Source organism: Gopherus evgoodei, chromosome 14 (genome assembly GCF_007399415.2).
Source record: "Gopherus evgoodei ecotype Sinaloan lineage chromosome 14, rGopEvg1_v1.p, whole genome shotgun sequence".
Lineage (NCBI taxonomy): Eukaryota > Metazoa > Chordata > Testudines > Testudinidae > Gopherus > Gopherus evgoodei.
In genome coordinates, this window is record NC_044335.1 from 29,155,646 (window position 1) to 29,176,037 (window position 20,392).

At 53.2% G+C, this 20,392-nt stretch overlaps 1 protein-coding gene across 1 annotated transcript; it reads left to right on the top strand.

Moving 5' to 3' along the window:
- The first annotated feature begins 3,721 nt into the window (after window positions 1-3,721).
- On the top strand, window positions 3,722-13,495 carry LOC115635266 (interleukin-17D-like). Its single transcript, XM_030533693.1, has 3 exons — window positions 3,722-3,912; window positions 8,460-8,707; window positions 9,379-13,495. The coding sequence occupies exons 1-3, from the start codon at window positions 3,901-3,903 to the stop codon at window positions 9,599-9,601; spliced, it is 483 nt and encodes a 160-aa protein (XP_030389553.1). The 5' UTR covers window positions 3,722-3,900; the 3' UTR covers window positions 9,602-13,495.
- The last annotated feature ends 6,897 nt before the right edge of the window (window positions 13,496-20,392 follow it).

Below are 20,392 nucleotides of genomic sequence, written 5' to 3' on the forward strand. Positions count from 1 at the left end.
TTCCCTGAAACTAAAACCAAGTTAGGGAAACATGACAACTTGGTTCCTTGCTTCAGCAGCCCAAGAACGCTGCTGCCCTTGGCGTCTGATCACTGTCGCACACTAAACATTTTGTTTTCTCCTTTCCGCTCTGATCCTAAGTAGCTGATACAAGGGCAGTTTTGCTAAGGGCCAACTCCAGTACATTACAGCCCTTTCATACACAATGGGCTGTTGGTTTGAAATCCCAAGCTCTGGAGGTTTACAGACTGGGTTTGTTAGACTCCATCCTGACGTAGGGAGATGTCACAACGCAGCACACGCAGGAGAGATATCTTGGAAATAAGGCACACGTTTTTAACGGTGAGAATAGTTAAGCACCGGAACAAGGATTGTGGTGGATTCTCCTGCATTGGCAATTTTAAAATCAAGATTGGATGTTTTTCTAAAAACTCTGCTCTGGGAATTATCGTGGGGCCATTCTCTGGCCTGTGTTACGCAAGAGGTCCGACTAGATGGTCACAACGGTCCCTTCTGGCTTTGGGATCTAGGAATGGGCAGAGCCAACTGTGGATACATTTCAGGGTCTGCCACACAAATATACCGATCACCTCAAAAACTCATTGCAGTCCACTGACTCAGACTCAGGACTGGATTTCATGCTCCCCATTCCATTCACAATGCTCGACCCAAAGGTGTGCTAACTACGGACAGCACTGCTGCTCTGCGGGAAGGAAGAGTTGAAGGAATACAAGTTAGTCTGAGACAGCTGCTCTGATGCCCTGTAAAATGCGACTGAAGCAGAATGACACGGATTGACCCCCCTTCTGCACAGGTGTAAAAAGTGCGAGGCGAAGAAGACTCTGGCCCAGTAACTCCGTCTTACCAAGGAATCATCACACTGACACTTTGCTTTGACAGGTGCTCAAAGGAAGCACCTCTCTCATGACAGGTTTGATGCTCTTTTCCTTCTGCATTGCCTTTCGTTTCTAATCGGCATCGGGCTGACTCCCTGGGTGTTCCGCTTGACTGATTTTCATTTCATGGATCCAGCAGAAACTATTTCTATCCCAGCCTGGGGCATGTGCTGAGAGGACACATTCACACGCTGTGAAAACCTCCAGACTGAAAAGGCTGAGCAGGGTTGGCTAAGTGGAAAGCGTGTTTCTGGAGGCCGAAGAATGCCGAGTGGGGTAAAGAGTTAACAGTATTACTTATCTCTGTTACAGAAGCACCTAGAGCTGTCGTTCTCAACCTATTTATCACTGTGGGCCGCATATGCAGCTCTCTGTGTGTTACGTGGGCTGCATCAACACAATACCGCCTGTTTGGCCCTGAGGATGTCACATGAGCTGCATCTGTGTGCTGATTGGGCCACAAGCAGCCCACGGGCTGAGAACCACTGACCTAGAGCCTCCAGTGAGATCAGGGCCCCATAATGTGAAACAGACCCTGCCCCGAGATCTTATGGTCTCTATAGACAAAGACTAGGCACAAGGAAGCATTATTCTCCCCACAAGGTAACTGAGGCACAGAGAAGGCCAGTGACTTGCCAACGGTCACACAGGATGTTTTGATTAGAGCTGGGAATTGAATGCAGATCTCCTGATTCCTAGCTGAGTGCCTGAATGACAAGACTGTTTCCTCCCTCTTCAGTCCTTCCTTCGAGGATATGGATTCCTGAGCTATAGCAGTGGTGGCCATTGCAAAACACACCCCACAGCAGTGAATCTCAGAGCCGCAGTCAGCTGACTCAGGCTCATGCTATGGGGCTAAAAACAGCAGTGTAGATGCTCCCACTCAGGCTGGAGTCTGGGATCTGAGATCTGGCAAGGGTGAGGAATGGATGGAAACGAGGGAAACCCGAATTAAAAATAAGGGACGATACTTTGCTTTGAGGGAAACACTTCCCTGAGCATAGCACGTATTTTTCTATCAAGTGTACATTTCTACTGCCCTCAAGTGTTCAGTGCAATGAAATGCTTCAAAGGGCCAAGGGACGTTCCTTAAAATAAGGAACCCTAGGGCATCAGAGCCGGCACTCCAGGCCGAGCAGGAATATCTATACTTGTATTTTAGTGTGAGCCCCGTAAGTAGGGTTGCCAACTTTCCAATCACACAAAACCAAACATCCTTGCCCAGCCCGTCCTGAGGCCCGCCCCTGCCCCGCTCCTTCTCCGAGGCCCCCCCCTTCCACTCACTCCATCCCACCCTCCCTCTGTCACTCGCTCTCCCCCACCCTCACTCACCCACTTATTTTCACTGGGCTGGGGCAGGTGGTTGGGGGTGTAGGAGGGGGTAAGGACTCCGGCTGGGGGTCCGGGCTCCAGAGTGGGGCCAGAAATGAGAGGTTCAGGGCTCTGGGCTGGGGCAGGAGGTTGGGGTGCAGGCTCTGGGGTGAGGCCATGAATGAGGAGTTTGGAGTGCAGGAGGGGGTTCCCAGCTGGGGGTGAAGGGTTCAGAGTGAAGGAGGGGGCTCCAGGCTGAGACAGGAGGTTGTGGGGGTGGAGGTGTGCAGGGTGTAAGCTCCAGGATGGAGTTTGGGTGCAAGAGAGAGTTCAGGGCTGGGGCAGAGGGTTGGGAAGCAGGAGGGACTTCAGGGTGTGGCCTCTGGGAGGGAGTTTGGGTGCTGGAGGGGGCTCAGGGCTGAGGCAGGGGATTGAGCTGTGGGAGGGGGGTGCAGGGAATGGGCTCAGAGTGGGACTTACCTCAGTGGACTTCCTAGAAGCTGCAATATGTCCCTCAGCTCCTACGTACAGAGGCAGCCAGGCACTGCCCCTGCAGGTCCCATTGGCCGCGATTCCTAGCCAATGGGAGATGTGGAGCTGGCGCTTGGGGTGGGGGCAGTGCACAGAGCTCCCCCACAGGTAGGGAGCCTGCCAGCCCTGCTGTGGGCGGCCAACCACACTTTTAATGGCTTGGTCACCAGGGCTGACCAGAGCTGCCAGCGTCCCTTTTTGAGTGGGCTTTCTGGTCGAAAACTGGACACCTAGCAACCCTACCCACAAGCCCAAGTCAGCTGACCTGGGCTTTGAGGTGTGCTACTGCAGATTTTATTTGTAGGGTAGATGTACCCTCAGTTCTCCCAGGTACATCCAAATTGGACGGAGAATCGCCAAGGAGGTCACTTGTCTGGTTTTACACCGGACGGTCCTCTTTTTGTCTGGTTTGTTTACAGTCCAGTTCTGGGACAAAACCAGCCTTGGTTTTCTCCGGTATCAGACAGGGAGCACCCTTTGGAAGAGAGCACCGCTTCGCCCCCACCAGCGTGACCTCACACTGCATGTGAGTGAGGTCATGTTATTGGGGGCTGAGTCACACGGGCGGAGGCAGGCCCACGCTGTTCCCAGAAGTGCTAGACTGTCTGCGATTCCAGGAACTCATGAGTGGCCACCTTAGGAATAACCATACCAGTATAAGGCACCTTTGTACCAGTATAACCACATCCTCACTGGAGGCTATAGTGGTATAGGGGGCTGTAGTGGTATAACTGCTTTGGTAAAAAATAAATAAATACATAAAACATGCCTCTAACTTACATGGTTATACCAGGACAACAACTGCTTAGACTGGGCCTAAACCTTTGCCCCATGGCATCTGCACACATTCCCCATCAGTGAGTCACTGACGAATGGCTGCTTCCAGGTTGCAGTGCCAGGTATCTGGGAGAGGGAGGCGTGTCCGATGCTTCCCTGTGCAGTGACAACCTGTTTGAGGGCAGGGTTCCTGAGGGGAAGGACGCAAGAGATTTTCTTCCCAGCCTCGTCGTCTTCTGAACCTCCCATTCCAGGCTAGCCCGGCAGGGTCACCTTCACAAAGGCCTGGTGCTCCTGGTCTGTTGTTTACCAGCCGCTTTTCTCTCAGAGGGACAGAAGAAACCTTCCCCACTCCCATGTGAAATAGACTACGGGGGAAACAACCATGCAGCTAAAGGTGAGTAGCTGGGGTCCCCTGTAGCATCTTTGTAAATTACACTGATGTTCCCCCACCCCCTAAAACTCAGCTCCAAAGGGGACGGGGTAAGTGTTTAGGAATAAGAGTGTCTCCCCTTCCCACATTTCCACGTTCGCCCCCTCCCCTCTGCTGAGGCTATGTGTGGCCCCCTTCCCCCATCCCAGAATCCCCTATTCCTCCGCTCCACCTAGTGTCAGGGGCTCTGTCTTTGCCCTCATTCCCCTCTTTCCTCTTCCACCCATTCCAAGGTCCCCAGTTCTCTCCCCCACACAGGGGCTCTGTGTGTGTCCCCATAACTCCCATATTCTCCTCCACTCAGTCCTGGGCCCTCCGTTCTCTCCCATGCCAGGGGCTCTGGCGCTGTTTTACTATTAATCATCCAGCCTTAAAAGGTGCACTAGAGAGTGAAGCTGCCCCTAGGGAAGACCAGAAAGAGGGAAACTCCCCTGACTTTGCAGGCCAGAAGTTTTCTCTTTGGGGAATCGCTATCAGCAGAGGTCAGGGTCCATGGAGTGAGTGTCTGTGTCAGGTAGTAGGTGTAAAGGCTAGGAAGACTCATCAGGCAGTTCCTAAAAGCCAGGCTCTGACCCCCTTAATCATGAGGAGCAGGACTTAGCACAGGAGTGGCCCACTGACTGTGCTGAGACACGACGCTACTCAATGTGCAGGAGGGGAGCAGAGGCTGGCGCTAGGTGGAGACTTACGCCCTGGTAGGTTGTTTAGTGCCGACTGGGGATAGTTACGTTCTGACCTAAGCCACCCTTGGCCTTTCCCCTGGGATTTCTCGTTCTTCTTCACTTTCTTTCCTCAATGATGGTGTCATTTGGCCATTGCTGTAGTGCCCTGACCCACCTGCTGGTGAAATGAAGAGCAATGAGCGATTCTGCTGCATTTCACCCCAAAGACGAGGCGGCAAAGGGAGCCATGTACAGATTTGCAATGCCTTTTGTGATCTCTCAGCATGGAAGATCTCACATTCATTCCAGATACTGGCTTTGTGTCCTGAACATCTGTCATGTGTCCATTTCATCCCAGTTCTGTGACCAGTCCCTTTCCCCCTGGGCTAAGGGAGAGCAGATTGCTGGGATTCCCGGGGGGGTCTGGATTGTGAACTAGAGCTCTGTTAATTCTAATCCTAGTGGAGCTCAAACACGACAGGATGACAAGTAGATATGTGTGGTTTTGTTTGCAACTTTTACACCAGTACACACCACTCTCTGTTGCTCATCTGCCTACGTCTGAGTGCAAACAGGCAGTTCACAGGATCAGTATGTACTGAAAGTGGGACACGGCGTACGTGAAAGAGCGCACAGGGTGAGCACAGGGTGGGAAGCAGAGAACAGAGTAAATGGAGTGGGTGTGAACTAGCCCACTGGGTGAAATGTGTGGAGGCGAGTGGACGTAGAACAACCCAGCAACTGCAAACAGAATCATTCTTTAAAGTTGAGGTTTTCAGAGGGGCTGTATGGGACTCGGTCACCCAACTCCCACTGACGTTCAACAGGATTTGGGTGCCTGACTCTCTTAGGCTGCTTTGAAACGTCAGCCTAAAAGGCTGGCTCCTAGGAACTGTCTCTCCAGAGGGATCCCCTCCCACTCAGCTGCTGGATCCTGGTCGCCTCAGCTGATAAATGAGATCATTAGCAATCAGCTGGTGAAACAATGCAGCCTAGGGACTTAGTAAGTCACCCACCCCAAAGCAGCATTCACTGCATGGAGCTGGGGCCGCACTACCTTGCTGGTTGCTTGTGTAGTTATGGACGGGGGCTTATGAAAAAACAGTTAAAGTAGCTACCAAACACTAGGGCTGTTTCTCTGGGCGGATGGAGCTGTGCAACTGTGGCAGCTTTGTTTTCTGTGTCCTGCAGTTTTAAATGAGTACAAGCTAATTGCTCTGCTAGAGCCAGCTGCCCTTTGGTGGGAAGTCATCACTGTGCGTAAGTCTGAAAGGCAGAAGTGCTAGCAGTGCACCCCTTCCCCCAGCATGGCATAGGGCTTGGTGCAGGGGTGGTTATGGTTACAAGCCAAAATCCTGGCCTGAGCCATGAGCCCACCACTCCCTAGGCCCCAGGGCAAACAGACAGATGACTCAGCAAATGCTGCACAACTGTGATTCATAAATGAAGAGGGTGATCCAGCCCATTACACAGCCTTCTTGAGCAATGAAACGAGGCCCGAGAGGGCAAAGCCCAGGGGAATTCACCAGCAGGCATGTGCAGCCCAGCTGATGAAGTGTGCGAGATCGGAATGCAAGCTGCGGAGTGAATTCAGCCAATGTGACCCTCTGGGCTCAGGGAGTGGAGTGGGAAACCTCCCCTGCTAACCGATGCAGACTGCACAGGGCTGGGCTGCCACCCAGTTGGCTAAGAGGCAGGCAGACCCAAGGAAGACCTAGCACGCTTCTTTCTCAGTGAAGTGGGCACAGAAAGCACTGTCGGGCCCAGCTCAGCTCTGCAACCTCGGATCTCACTGCAAAGACCGCTGAGAAAACAGCCACGTCTTTCTGCGGCAGTGACACGTGCCAGCTTCAGCATCTGATGACTTGCGATGAAGGGCCAGCCCAGCCAGAGAAGGCTGGGAATTACAGACAGGGCTCCTGTGCTCTCTGCAAGCGTGTGTCTCCTGCTAGTGTCAATGGACAGCTTGTCCAGAAGAGAACAGAGCCCCGTGGAGATCCTGCACTGAGAGGAAGGAAGATGGGACGCAGCTCCTCCTTCAGCTTCCCAAACAGCGCAGGCACTGGGGCTAATGCCCTGTTCATAATACCTCGCTCTGCAGAGCCCTGGAGCTCTCAAAGGAGGGCAGGATCAACAGCCCCCGGAGACCTGGGGCATGGAAGGGACTTGCCCAAGGTCCCCCAGCAGGCCACTGGCAAAGCCAGGACTAGAACCTACATCTCCTAAGACCTCGTCCCCTCGCTACTGGACCACACTGCTTCTTATTGGAGGGGCAACTTGCAACTAGCTCAGATGTGGGAGGATGCACCGACCCTCCCTCCCTTTCATCCTCCACCCAGGGCCAGCCCCTACTGCAGCCCTTGAACTGCTACAAGTTACATCCTCAATATCGCTTGGGCACTAGCCAAATCAAGTGTCCATTTGCCTCCTGCCCCCCAGCCTGTAAAAACTGACGTGCCCAATCCTGCTCCAATAGACGTCAATGCAAATCTCACACTGGCTTGAACAGAGAGCAAGACTGGAGCCAGAGGGCAGGGTTAGAGAAATTGATGCAACTGCCCAGCCAGGTGCAACCTGTTCCCACTCCAGGAAACACACTTTGAACATGCAAATTCCATTCAGAGCTGGACCAGCCCACTGCACTGCAATAAGGAAATGCCTTGCAGCAACTCCCCTGTGAGCACTATCTGATCTGCTCTCCGGGCCTGCATTAAAGGAGGAAACCCCCTTCTGTGCTCAGGCAAAGGGGCCTCTCCCGAGACTCTACCCATCCCCTACCCTGCCTTAAAGACACACTCATGCCACAAAAGGCTGAGACATTCGTATTTAGCTCAGGATACTCCCGCTCCCTAGAACAGCTCATCTGTGCATCTGCCCTCCTTTATTGCTACTTGTGACATTCGCACTGGAAAGGGCACGCTGATCTAGACGGTGGTGTCACACAAGCTCTCGTACGGCTGATAGTCACCACACAGTGCCCAGCCCATGTGGGGATCTTTGCCTAACCACCCCCCTGGTACTTGTTTAAGGTTTCAGTAAAACGGGTTCACCCCTTGCTCCCCCAATTACATTTTATTTTGGTCAGTACCTTGGCGTGGTTAGGTCCCCTTTCTGCAAGGGTTCTCTCCCAGCCGACACTGCCCAGGCCTGTAACTTGCCAAGTCGGGTCAGAACGGCCAGCGCCGGGCAGAGCTTCCGGAACCAAACCTGACACCAAGTGAAACCTGCCTGGTTTCATTAGGCAAATGAAATGCCATGAGGAAAGGTCACGAAAAGTAAAAACTATCACGCCAGCTACCATGAGTTAGCTACCTTGCATAAAGCCACCCCGACGTCAGCAACGGGGACTGAGCCCAGCACAGGACTACCCAGCCAGCGGTCAGCGTGGCCCAAAGTTGTGAGCGAGCGCCTCCAGGTTCTGCACGGGGACCCGGGCTGTTAAATGTGTTAAACAATGGTCTGAGAAGGACTATGGGCCACATTTGCAGATGGCAGCGTGGAGGCAAAGAACGCCCACTTCCCTCTCTGCCAGGTCAGAAGAGCGTGCCCCATCTTAGCAGAGACCTGGCCAGGGCAACCCACTCCTTCCTGCCCCCCAGGCCTCTTCACTGCAGCTCATAGGGGTAATGCTTTCAAAAGTGCCTAAGTGGCTTAGGAGCAAGAGCCCCCATTACTTAGGTACTGAACTCACTCAGCATGACGGCCTAGCTCCTCCAAGGCTCTTGAACAGCGAGCAATGGAAAGCTCCTTCAGATGGTACAATAGACACCTCCTATCTGTTCAGCCCCCCCAGATCCCTGGGAGCTTCTCCGAGCTTCTTCTCACTTTCCCCCTGTGTTTTTTCCGCAGGTAGAAGCAGCTGCCCAAGTTCTGCTGGGTTTTGCCTTTTGTCAGACGTTCGGTGCCCACATTCCCTGCCGTGAGCCCTCCGATGCAGAGCTGGAGTCCATGCTCAGCCGCCATCTTGCTCCTGGAGTTAGTTTATTGGCTCCAATGAAGGACGTTTTACCTGACCAGGACCTGAAGTCATGCCCTGTGAATGTCAGCCAGACCTCGTCCCGCCTCCAGGACAGGAGCGCCTCCCCGTGGTCATACAGGTAAGCCGCAGGCAGAGGAGTGAAGGGCATCTCAGCAAATGTCACCTCTGGGTTCAGGCACTGCCACTGGGATCCAGAGCTTGGAACCCCCCCACCCCCATCTGTCTCAGGTGTGGAGCTGCATTTCCTGAGTCGAACTACGTCCTCCTCGTGCCCTGGAGATGGTGGATGGCTGGTTCTGCAGGGGTAATTGTTACTCTCCTGGACACTTCTAGAACGTGTCCCTCTTTCGACACATGCCTGGGGCACTCTCCATTCCGCAGTCAGCCACCCCGTGCAGAAGGAAACAAACCAATATATATGAGCCCCGCCAGCAGCCACATCCCCCTCGCTGGAGGCTCCACCCAGCAGCAGCTGGCTCAGGCTCACAGGGGCATTTTCTTATCGCAGCGCAGCAGGGATAGAACTGCCGTGCACTGCAGGCACTAAGCTAGTTCTGTCTGTGGCATTTGTCTCACTCTGTGCCTCAGTTTCCTCCCAGTGAGCTCAATCTAACGCTGCCCAACCACCACCAATCAGCTCCTGAATGTTGGTGCAGCACCTTACACAGCAGGTGTGGGAGAATTAGCTTATTAACCCTTTCTGAACAGCTCAGTCCATCCCTAGCTGGAGTGCATTGGCCAGCGCTTGATTTTATTAGGTGACCTCATTAATCCGCTTTGTTCCAACAGGGTCAACGAAGACCTGCGCCGGTACCCCCGGAGGGTGCTGGAAGCCTACTGCTTGTGTGAGGGCTGCCTGGTAGACAGGCAGGAGGACAGGTCTGTGCAGAGCGAGCCCTTTTACCAGGAGGTGCCCGTACTGCAGAAATCCGGCTGGTGTGAGGCAGGCCAGTACGTTTACCAGCCCAGCCGCCTGCAAGTGGCTCAGTTTTGCATTTGCACTTTCCCTTGAGACAAGCAAAATGCTTTCATCTGGGGCCATCACCCTGCAGCCTGCGTCAGTGCCCCTGCCAACACAACACTGCCACTGTCATTCGGCAGGGGGAGCAGAACGCACGCTGGAGCCTCAGGAACCAGGGCTGGCTTGGGTACTGTCCCTGGAGAAAGACAAGTACCACAGCGATCCCATGTAACAGCCAGCACGCTCACCACGCCCTTGGCTACTGTCATTCACCAGTGGCACACTCTACAGAGGACTTTCCAATGGCCAGTCCCTTTGCTAATCTGGTTTCCTCCTGTGGAGGGAGGGATCTAGGCTACAGCCAGGTGGGACTGGCTGTTTTTCAGCTTTGCCGAGTGCTGCTAAGCCAGAGGGGACCTGCAGCCCATGGAGTTCTCCAGGGCAGCTTGCGGCTAACCCCATTTTTAATGCAGGCTGAGAGAGGTCCAGCCCACAAGGTGACAGGTCCAGGTCAGGATGCTCCATCTTGATCCAGGGGGGTGGATGCTCAACCAAGATGGGGCTTCACACATGACCTGTCATCTCTGTGAGCTGCACCTCCACATTAAACAGGAAGAGAACTGCAATGTGCTTTCCTGGAAGGCTGCAGCCCTCAAGCTCTGGGTAGGCTATCCACGTGGTCCTGGGCTAGACAATGGTTGAGTGCCCCTGTTCATGGTCCCACACAGCTTGAGAGAATACGAAGAGCAACTTGCCCCTCGTTCACTTCTCCTGGGTCCTGCAGAGAGGAGATTTGCTTTGCTGGGATGGACGCGACCAGCGGATTCCACTCAGGATGATCCTACAGGATGTGCTTGGTTTGTGGTGCTGCTGTTGTCAGAAATGTCTTTGCAGCCTGGGGAGCCAGCACAGAAGTGGAACCAGTGGGCTGAAGCGCATTAAATGGTTAGCAACTGCTCAGCACTTGGAAATGCTTAATTCAGAACCAGATGCAATCAGCCAAGGTCCCTTTAGAAGCCACGTAAACTCTCGTGTGCTGTTTAAAAGACAACCCCCCAGTTTGGGGCAGCAGTCCATGCATACCCGGCAGCAGGGATGTCATGAGCTGGTGCGTTTGGCACCAGTGCTTGGGAACACTGCCACACTGTTGGCTTGTCTTTAGTAAGGGAAGAGAGAGCGTCGCTCCCCGGCCAGAGCTGCAGTCCTGCTGCTCTGTCTTTGGAGGCCTCCAGAAGGCAGGAGGGGGAGGTGGCTTCTTTCCACAGCAGGTGTCCACTGAACTGGGCTGCAAGGCAACCTTGCCCCAGGGAGACCTTATTGCTAATTCTCTCCACTAATAAATGTTACTCACCTTGCTACATGCCTAGCTATTGGTGGGCACAACAGCTTCCAACTGAGTTTGTATCAGGCTGGCTGTCCCCACCTGCTCAGTGTTTAGCTAATGCTTCTGCTGCTCACCCCTGCCCAAGGCTGAGGCTGGCAAGGGGCTGCAGTCTGGGTACAGGCTTCACCAGTCTTCCTTTGCAATGTCCCCAGGGCCCGGCATGGCTAGTGCCACTCACTCTCAGCTCCCTGTCCTGCAGGACATCCCAGAATGCACTGTCCCACGTGCTGCTGGCACCACTCTCTGTGCGTCTCCTGCTGAGGTGCTGTGGGATAGCTGCCCAGACTCTTCCCACAATGCCCTGGTGCAAACCGATTCCAGCATCGGGCTGAGTGGGAACTCAGAAAAACAGCTTGGGACTGAAGTGGCTGCATGTACACAACTCAGCCATGTTTGTTGTGCACAAGTCAGATGAGAACTGGTTAAAAACCACCGTGGTATTTGTGGGGTGGACAGGGCCTTAGCTGCTGGTGACAGGCAGGTTCTCCCTCTCTAATGCAAGTTGTCTCAGCAGAGACTCAGTTGGTAATGTGTGGGGAGGGGGGAGCCATTTAGGGGCAGTGAGGAGTCCTTCCTGGTTCCCCAGCCAAGCCCTTATGGAGGTTCATAAACCATCTGGCCAAAGTTTCCTCATTTTTCATGTTCCCCATGCCCCAGCACTTCCAGGCTCCTGCCCGAGCAGGAGCAGAAGAGGGGAATTACCAGGAGAAGCCCAGCCTGGTTTTCAGGCTTGGGAGGGGGTTTAGACCACCATCCAGGTGTATCCAGTGATGCTAAGAACAGACCTTATCCTATTGCAGACCCAGGAAATGTTTGGGCTGTAATTGCACAGCAGCTACAAAGCTCTAGCCACCCGAATCCCCTAGTACGAAGCCTGACCTGCTTTTCATCAGCTTGTTCTCGAGTCATCAGTCCTTATTGCCTTAGCCGCAGATGCAATTTAGTGCCATTGTCCTTTTCACTGGGAGGCTGTGGATGGGGATAACCTGGAGATGGGAGACCCTCCATCACCACAGTGTGATTCCTCTAGGTTTGGATGGAAAGGGCCATTAGGAGGAGGTAGTTGTGTTGTACCAAAATACTGCAGAGCTTTCATGTGCCATGGGAAGGCATTTTGTGCATGCTGTTAGAGGCTGATCAGCGCAGCTGGGGGAGCTGACAGGCCCCTAAAGGCTGCCCTCTACAGAGAGAAGGCTGCTGTCATGGGGTACACTCACCGCAAGGGCGCCTCCTCCTGGTTGCTCCAGGGATTAGCTCTTTCCAGGTCTGATGCCCCCTTCTGCCGCTTGTTACATTCCCTGCAGTCTGTCTCTCACTCTCTGAGAAGGTGCCCTACCTTCGAAGCTTGGCCCTCCAGCCCAGCCTCTAGGTGTTTTCTCCCTTCCAGGGTTCCAATCTTTCCATACAAATTGTCTTTGGCAATCTCCCATTTACTGCCCAGACGGTGCCATGTCCCCGGTGACTGGTAGGGGAACCCAGGCCCACCCTCTACTGTGCAGCCAAGGCCTGCATCATCTTCCTGAGCCTTTTCCTACACCCTTTGCCCTAGGATTCCTTCCTTCCCTCTCTGATATCCAGAGAGCAGCAACAGGTGCCCTCACTGCAGTTCCCTTCTGCTACCAGCTTCCTGGCTTTATCCTGCCCCACCTGTTCTTTCTCTGCTGGGCACTGTCATCACTCAGGGGATTAACTGGGCGACCTAATTCCCCTCAGCTGGGGCCTAGCTGGTGAATTGGCCCCTTCTCAGCCTCATTAACCCCTTCCAGGTTGCTGTGGGGTTCACACCCCAGCATGGTAGTAGAGCAGTCCCTTGACAAATGCCTGGTTTGGTTCACAGACATAGCCAACTCACTGTACCAAGAGCTTCATCTCCAAATTGAAAAGGCTGAGATTTTCCCCTCCCCTTTATGCTGGTCTCTGAGGACTCCAGAAGCCCTTTCCTAGGGGACATGCATATTGGTTCAATCCCAACAGTGCATCCTGTTTTCTGTCTTTCGTAGCTTGGATGAGGGGAACCAGTTTGGCAGCTTCTGCACATCTTCCTTCCACCTGTTTCACTGCTGCTCCTCACACCCTGCCTCGGTGCCAGTAGCTACATAGCCATCGGTTAGTGGGAGACTCCCACCTCAGCGCCATTTTGTTGTGCCAACCGGCCAATCATGGGGTTTGAATTATGAGCCTTTAAGTCTGAGGGGGTTTGGAAGGATGCCCGGAAGAAACTCTTCCAACAGCTTCACCAGAATGGGAATCACAGGCTGTGGTGCTGACCCCGCTCTAAGTGCAGCTCAGTTCCCTCTGGCAGCGCGAGTTCCCTTTGCCCACTGAGTATTGGGGCATAGAGGTTAGGGAAGTGCAAATGCACAGGGATAACATTGAAGAATCCAGCCCCAAGGGCCTTTCCCCAGGCCAGAGTCAGCATTATAACCCAGACTTCCTGCTGGCTCGTCCCAGGGCACTAGGCCACATCTCCCTCCGAGGAGTGACCTCTCCCAGTGTTCTATGACACGGCACCTGATTGCAAAGGCACGCTGTGCTGTGACTCACTGGGGTGCCATTGTGATGCCATGTGTCACGGAGTGTGGGGAGTCCGGCCCTGCACCCCTCTTCCTGGGACCCACAGTGACTCTTAGCCAGCCAGTAAAACAGAAGGTTTATTGGACAACAGGAACACCGGTTACAGCAGAGCTTGCAGGCACAGTCAGGACCCCTCCACCGAGTCCTTCTGGGCTTTCAGGGTGCTTGGATCCTAGCTAGGATACCCTGAATTCCGCCCACACAGGCCCAAGCCCAAACTCAAACTGCTTCCCTCCTGCCACTCCATTCCTTTGTTCCCCTTCCCGGGCAAAGGTGTTGACCTTTCCCCTCCCTTACCTAGTTCAGGTTACAGGCCCTGGCATCGTCCATCCCCTAAAGTCCTCCCCTGCTCTCCCACTCCCCACACAGACAGTCCCTACTGCATCACACCATGCTAGGTCACAAGATGACCTACAACTGATCCAGTGACCAGGTGATGCTGCTGAGCAGTGCAAACCACCAAGGTGAGTCCCAGTCCATCGGTTCCCGGTGTAATCTAAGGCAAGGCAGCTGAGAGTCCAGCGACCTGAATTACTGTACATCACAATGGAGCAGGTGTGTGGGCGAGTGAATCCAGACAATTCAGCTCACTCCACGGGTGCTGTTAGGTCACAGTCATTCCTCCCCTTGGGGTCAGGTGCAGGCCTGTTCCCCATGGATATTCTCCAATGCTTTCTCTCTTTGGAGAGCATTCCACAGTCTGGGATCTCACCACAGCTAATAAAGCCATTTGCCCCTAATTGTTGTTTCCCTTTATGTGAATGATCATATTCCACAGGTAAAACTCTTCCCTTCTGTTCCCTGAGCCAACCCCCAGGGGAGGGCAGACAGCAGCTCCGGGCCCTGGCCTAAATAAACACATCTCACAGATCCAGTTACCTGCAGGAAGCCCAGGGAGCAGAGGAGAGTTTCCTGCTCCCCAGGTCACCCTATGTGGCAGGATGTGTTTGATAAAGTGTCACATTATCACCTGGCAGGGTGGTTGGTTCTAGGGTGGCAGGAGGCAGTTCCAAGGGGATCCCCTTGTCCTTGGAACTAGCAGGCCAGCCATCTTCTGGGTAAGCCCCCCATCACCCCAGCTCCAAGACGGGCCAGTGCGTTGCAGTGGTGGCACTGGTTTATGGGTATTGATCTGGGAAGCCCTGTCCCCAGGCTGCATTTACCACCCTCCTGAAACAGAACAACCGGACTCAGCTCCGGGAACGCTTCAGAAGCAGCTTGCTCAGCCTGTTCAGAGAGCTCCCAGCTAACCAGGCAGAATCTGCAGCCACAAACTGGGATTGGGGAGCAGACCTGAGAGGCCCCCAGTGAGCACCCCCTGCCCACAACCCTCCAGGGTGCAAACATGGGGGCTGGTAGCGAGAGCTTCCTGGCTGCTCCCAGTTCATGGATGGGAACCCAGGCAGGGCTCTGGAAAACCAAGAAAAACACCTCCTTGCATCGCTTGCAGGAACACACTGGAAGCCAGGCTCCAGAGCACAGGTGCCAGAAATCCACCTAAGCAAGGGAGCAGCTGTACTGTGACCTGGTTGGAGTTCCCAGGTGCTCTCAGCCCCCTGGGAGCAGTGAGGGCTACCGTATCTCCTGCAGGCTCAGGGGGTGACAGACCTGCCCCAGGGCCCTGGTCTGCTCTGATCACAAGGCCCTCAGGTGGCAGATGCTTTACTCTTAGTGCCAGCCATCGCCTTCCATGGATTGAGTGATTTGTATTCATTCCCATCGCACACCCGCCTCCTGCCCTGTGAAGGACTGAGAGAGGCAGTCAATTAGCCCTGCTCCCAGCTGCTGTGGTGTCAGAGATCATTAACTGAGGTCAGGCCCAGGCATGATGGGGCCAGGCTCAGATGGAATCACTGTATAAATTACAATATTTAGCAGCCAATGGTGTGATGCTCCCTGGGTGGCTGCTGGGAAGGGTCGGCTTTGAAGGCTAAGCTGGCAAACCTTGAAAGCCAAGCCCCAGCTGTCTCAGCAGCTGGGAGCTCCTTCTCTGGTGGACTCAGCACTGGCGAAAAATGCGAATGATCCACAGAGCAGGTAGCTACAGCAGGGGCAGGGGTGGGTGGGCTCACACACCTCACCCTCAGTCTAGCCTGGAAAAGACCAGCACCCACTAGCTTAGGTCTACTTGACAAATGCCTTGGTGAGCCCTTGGTCGGTAAGACAGGCAGGTACCATGGGGTACTGAAAGAAGAGGGGTGCTCTTGGTCAGACACCGCTGGAGTCTCCAAGAGCAGGCAAGGCTACCAGGTGATCCCTTGATGTGCAAAGCCTCTTGAATCCATGACAAGCAGCGGGAGCCCCCCTGCCATACCCTCCAGCTCTTTTCCCTAGCGTCACACCTACCTTGCTCATCTACAATCCCAGGCTCAGCCAGGCTGGGAGAGGGCAGACACCACCTGTCCTTACCAGGGGGAAGTCCGCATGCTACTGCCTGAAAAGCTGAACTACTGCCCAGCACCCCAGACACGGCAGGACAGGACACCTCTCTGTTCTGGCGTGTATCAAGGTTCATACCAATGGTGCTCAGAGAGGGGCAGCGCTGGCCTCTGGAGAGGCTGGTATGTCAGGTGCCAACCTCAGTGAGCCACAGCTGGCCTGCCAGATGCTGCTGTGAGCTGCAGAGCCAGCTTGGGAAGCAGTGCAGGCTGGGTGTACCCTGGGTGATTCCCTACAGCTGCCTTCTTAGCACCCCTCCCATCCCACCAGGGCTGCAGCAGGAGGCAGAACAAATGGAAATGAACAGCTGGGCTGGGAAAGGAATTAATTAGCACAGAGCCAGGCGGCTGCAGTCCTGCCATACAGGCTTCCCAAGGGGAGGGAGGCTTGTTACAAGCCCAGGCATTTGCCTGGCTCCTGCTGACCTTGAGATAAACCCACAGGAATCTGCGTGGGACGCAGCGGAGCAGGAAGAAGGTTGCAAAAGGCTCCCAGGACATGCAAGCAAGTGAATGGTGCACTGTCTGAGGTCAGAGAGGCCCTGCTGACCCTATGGCCTTCGGCAACGTACAGTGCTGAAGTGGGGCAGCGTTCACCTAGTTCAGCGGTTCTCAAACTGGGGGTCAGGACCTCAAAGTGCGTGGCAACCCTGTTTTAATGGGGTTGCCAGGGCTGGCGTCAGACTTGCTGGGGGCTGGGGCTGAAGCAGAGGTATGAGCCCCACCGCCCAGGGCTGAAGCTGAAGCCCGAGTTTTGCAAGAAGGGGGTCACAGTGCAATGAGGTTTGAGAAGCCCTGACCTAGTGAATGGACCCTGCGGCAGAGCCTGGCTGCCTGTCACGTAGGCAGGGGCCATAAACCTGACCATCTGATACCAGAGTCTGGGAACCTCCAGACTCGCCCCCTGGAGACACAATGAACAAAGGAGTCCCTGGGTGCAACATGCCTGGAGCCCTCTGTTAACTGTCAGGCCCTGCCCTCTCGAGAGCAAATTCCGACCCCAGGAGTCCGTGAGCATCTCACCATTCCCAATGGAGCTGGGCCAGGGACGGTCTCCAGAGATCATCAAGCTTCATTTCCAGTCTGGGCTGCAGGCTTGTGTTATTCCTGGGCCCATGCCAGAGGCACCCACCCCTAAACCCAGCAGCGCTGGGCCTGGCCAGGACAGGTGCTGGAGGAGATGGTGCTGGTGAGGCACTAGGGGGCGCTGTCTCGCGCTGGGAGAACAATGGCGTTTTCAGGGCAGGGGCCAAACTGAAAAAGTCCTTGTGGTTCAAATCAGAACAGATTTGTTTTGGTTCGCTTGGAATGAGATGCAGATTTTGGTGGTGGTTTTTCTGTTTAGTTTTCGGTCATTTTCCAGGTGTTTGTCACCCTTTTTGTTTTTAAAAATTAGCCTCATTTCTAACCAAAGCGCCCTTGGAAACAGAGTCCAAATGTTTCCTTTTGAAATATTTCCAGATTGGTTTTTTCAGGTTTTTTAAGCTGAAGCCACTTGCTGAATCCGACCTGAGCCGGTGACTAGTTTTACTGCCTCCAAAATGCATTTTTCAGCAACTTTATTATATAGCGAAGAGATTGCCCCCACCTGGCTCAGCCCTTTGAGTCAGTAATAAACCGCGGCTCCAGCACTGTGTTAGTGAGGGCCTCCTGCTCAGCTGAGCCCTAACACTGAGGCCCTGCCCCACTGCTGGTTATCAGTGAGATCAGGGTACTTTAAAAATAGATGAGTCAAACCCCAGATTCCTGGGGGGCTAATTGCATATCACCAACCTGAAGTGTCCTCGTCTTTTTCATTGGATACACTATTCTCCTTTTACTGTCCTAAGTCATTGTTGCAGTGACACTGCGTTTCACACAAGAGGTGGCTGCATTATGACAGGGGATGATGTGGAATCTCATTTATACTTTGCAAAGCATCCTTTGGGCGGAGTGCGCCATGGAAATGGAAAACGTTATTACTGCGGCTGTCAGAGATAAGGAAGGGAACAGGCTGACTCGCTAGAGACACGACATAAGGATAAACAAGGGAAGAAGCTCCGTTCCTTTTATTTACCAAGTGAAATGTCAGCAGCTTTCGACAACTCTCTGCTTAGACAATGCTGGTAAAAGTGCAATCCCTCTGCAGGAACTGAGGCAAATGGAAATGCAAAACCCCTGTAGGAAAACTCACAAGCTCAGTCTGATCCCTTTGTGCACCATGGGACCAATCTTCCAGCAGCTGATTCAAGATTTACCTAATTATGTTGATATTAAGTGATTGTCACTTCAGAGGCTGTAATGTGCTGCATGGGAGTTAGGGAAGCTGATGCTTTATACAGATCCAGTCCAAATCTGGCAGGTTGGGAGAACAGGAGACAGCAGGCTTCAGACCCTGGGATTTGCAGTGATTGGGGAGTGCGTGCTGCTAGGTCAGGGGTTCTCAAACTGGGGGTCGGGACCTCTCAGGAGGTTGCGAGGTTATTACTTGGGGGTTGTGAGCTGTCAGCCTCCACCCCAAACCCTGCTTCACCTCCGGCATTTATAATGGTGTTAAATATATTAAAAAGTGTTTTAATATATAAGCGGGGTCGCCCTCAGAGGCTTGCTTTGTGAAAGGGGTCAGTAGTACAAAAGTCTGAGAATCCCTGTTCTAGATGGAGGGAAGGGGGAAGACACATTTGCTGTCAGGATTGCCCCACGGCCCGTCACCTCAGCAGTGCTGGGCAATAATGCAAGTGGGCAAACCCAGTTGCATTGTATGAGCTGTTTTGAGCCCAGCTGGAAGATGAGGACAGTCTCTAGTGTCAGTTATGCATTAAACATTAACTCCATCCCTGCTGAAGTTATGTGTGGACCCACAGCAGACAAGGGTGAACTGTGAACATTGCCCTGCTTGGCTAAGAATTGCTCACACCCTATTTTATTGCCCCATGAGCCCCACTGTGCCCCCTTGTCTGTCTCATCCAGCTCCTAGGTCTTGTCCCCTACACTGTAAGCTCCTTGGGCCAGGCACATGTCCTCTATGCTTATGCAGTGCCTGGGACAGTGGGGGCCAGCCTGGCTGATCTCTAGTCACATGCACATGATAAACATTAATTAGAAACAACAAAACCCTGATGATGATGTGAGACAGCAGCTTCCTTGGGGGTTAAAGTTTTACCCCAATTCTACCCTGTCTAATCTAGATTGATATTTGTTAGAGCTACAATACACAACTAATCATTTATGCCAGGAACTTCCCCTACTTTGCTGCTGGACAATTGCTCGTAAACAAATTGCCAAAGTCCTGGAAATAGCCATTATCTAAAACTATCTGCACATTTCTTCAGCCAGCGAGTCTTCCTCTGCAAGCCACCTGTGAACAGTTCCAGGTGAACATCCAGAATTCCTGTCATGTGGCACCGCTTCTGTTCCCCGATTGGCTAACATATGTAACTAATCCATCTTGTGCCCACTGAGAATTTTACATCCCAATCTACGGCACAGTTTGGAGCTGGTTTGAGTGGATTCTCAAGCAGTGGCACTTTAAAGGTGCTGGGGGCGGGTATGAACTGGCAAAGCAAAATTCATACTATATTCAAGCAATTCTCCACAGCTAATGTCCCCCAGTCTCCTGACCTGTAGTGTTCAGACAGCATCTCGTTATGCTGGTGCGCAGGCAGTAAAAAGCTCATGCTGACATTAGTCTGACTCTGTGAGGAAGTGACCAACTCACACACCTCTTCAATCATCTCTCTCCGTCACTGCTTCAGCAACTCAGGCGCCATTGTCACCATTTGTCTAGCAGCCTCTCTCCCCGAGGGGCAGATCACTGGAAGAGATGTATATTGTTTGTCCAGAAGAAGGTAATGAGCGGGGCCTTGGCCAACAGACAGAGGAACCTTCCAGGTTTGGCTGAATGAGCCGCCGGGGAACAATCGGGCACTAGCGACTTTCTGAGCAGAGAGGATGGAAGGAAAGGGCTGAAAATTCAAGGCAGTTGCTGTTGATCTTGTCTGCAATCACAAGCAGAAGTGCCATATCAAATGGAAGGCGCTCCAAGAGGCCAGAGCAGTGACTTGGCTGCATTAATTACAGGTACTTTCCAAAATTAAAAAACTTTCCCTTTGCATAAGCTGCTGTATTTGAGAACTTCAACTCCACAGGGTTTCACTCTGGAAAGCAGGCAGCCTCATTAAAGCAGAGAGAGAACGGCTGCTTTGACGAATGGCGTACACAACACGTATCATTAACAAAGCTCTGGGATTACTCAAGAGATCAGCTTGGTAATGAACATGCAGAACTTGTTTGAACCAACTGCCACCCTGGCTCTCTCAACACATATTACACACATTATTTCTAATGATATATTTGCCTCAGAAATAGCTGGTGGGGCCATCACTGAGCCGTAGTCCTTACTGCTTATTGTGAATTACTTGTATTTTCTATCTAAGGTGCTGACGCCGTGCACCTTGCACAGGAGTG

Excerpts from the sequence above, each read along its gene's own strand:
- LOC115635266 (XM_030533693.1), top strand. Across the intron at positions 8,708-9,378 it reads GCCTCCCCGTGGTCATACAG|GGTCAACGAAGACCTGCGCC; the intron begins GTAAGCCGCAGG and ends TTGTTCCAACAG.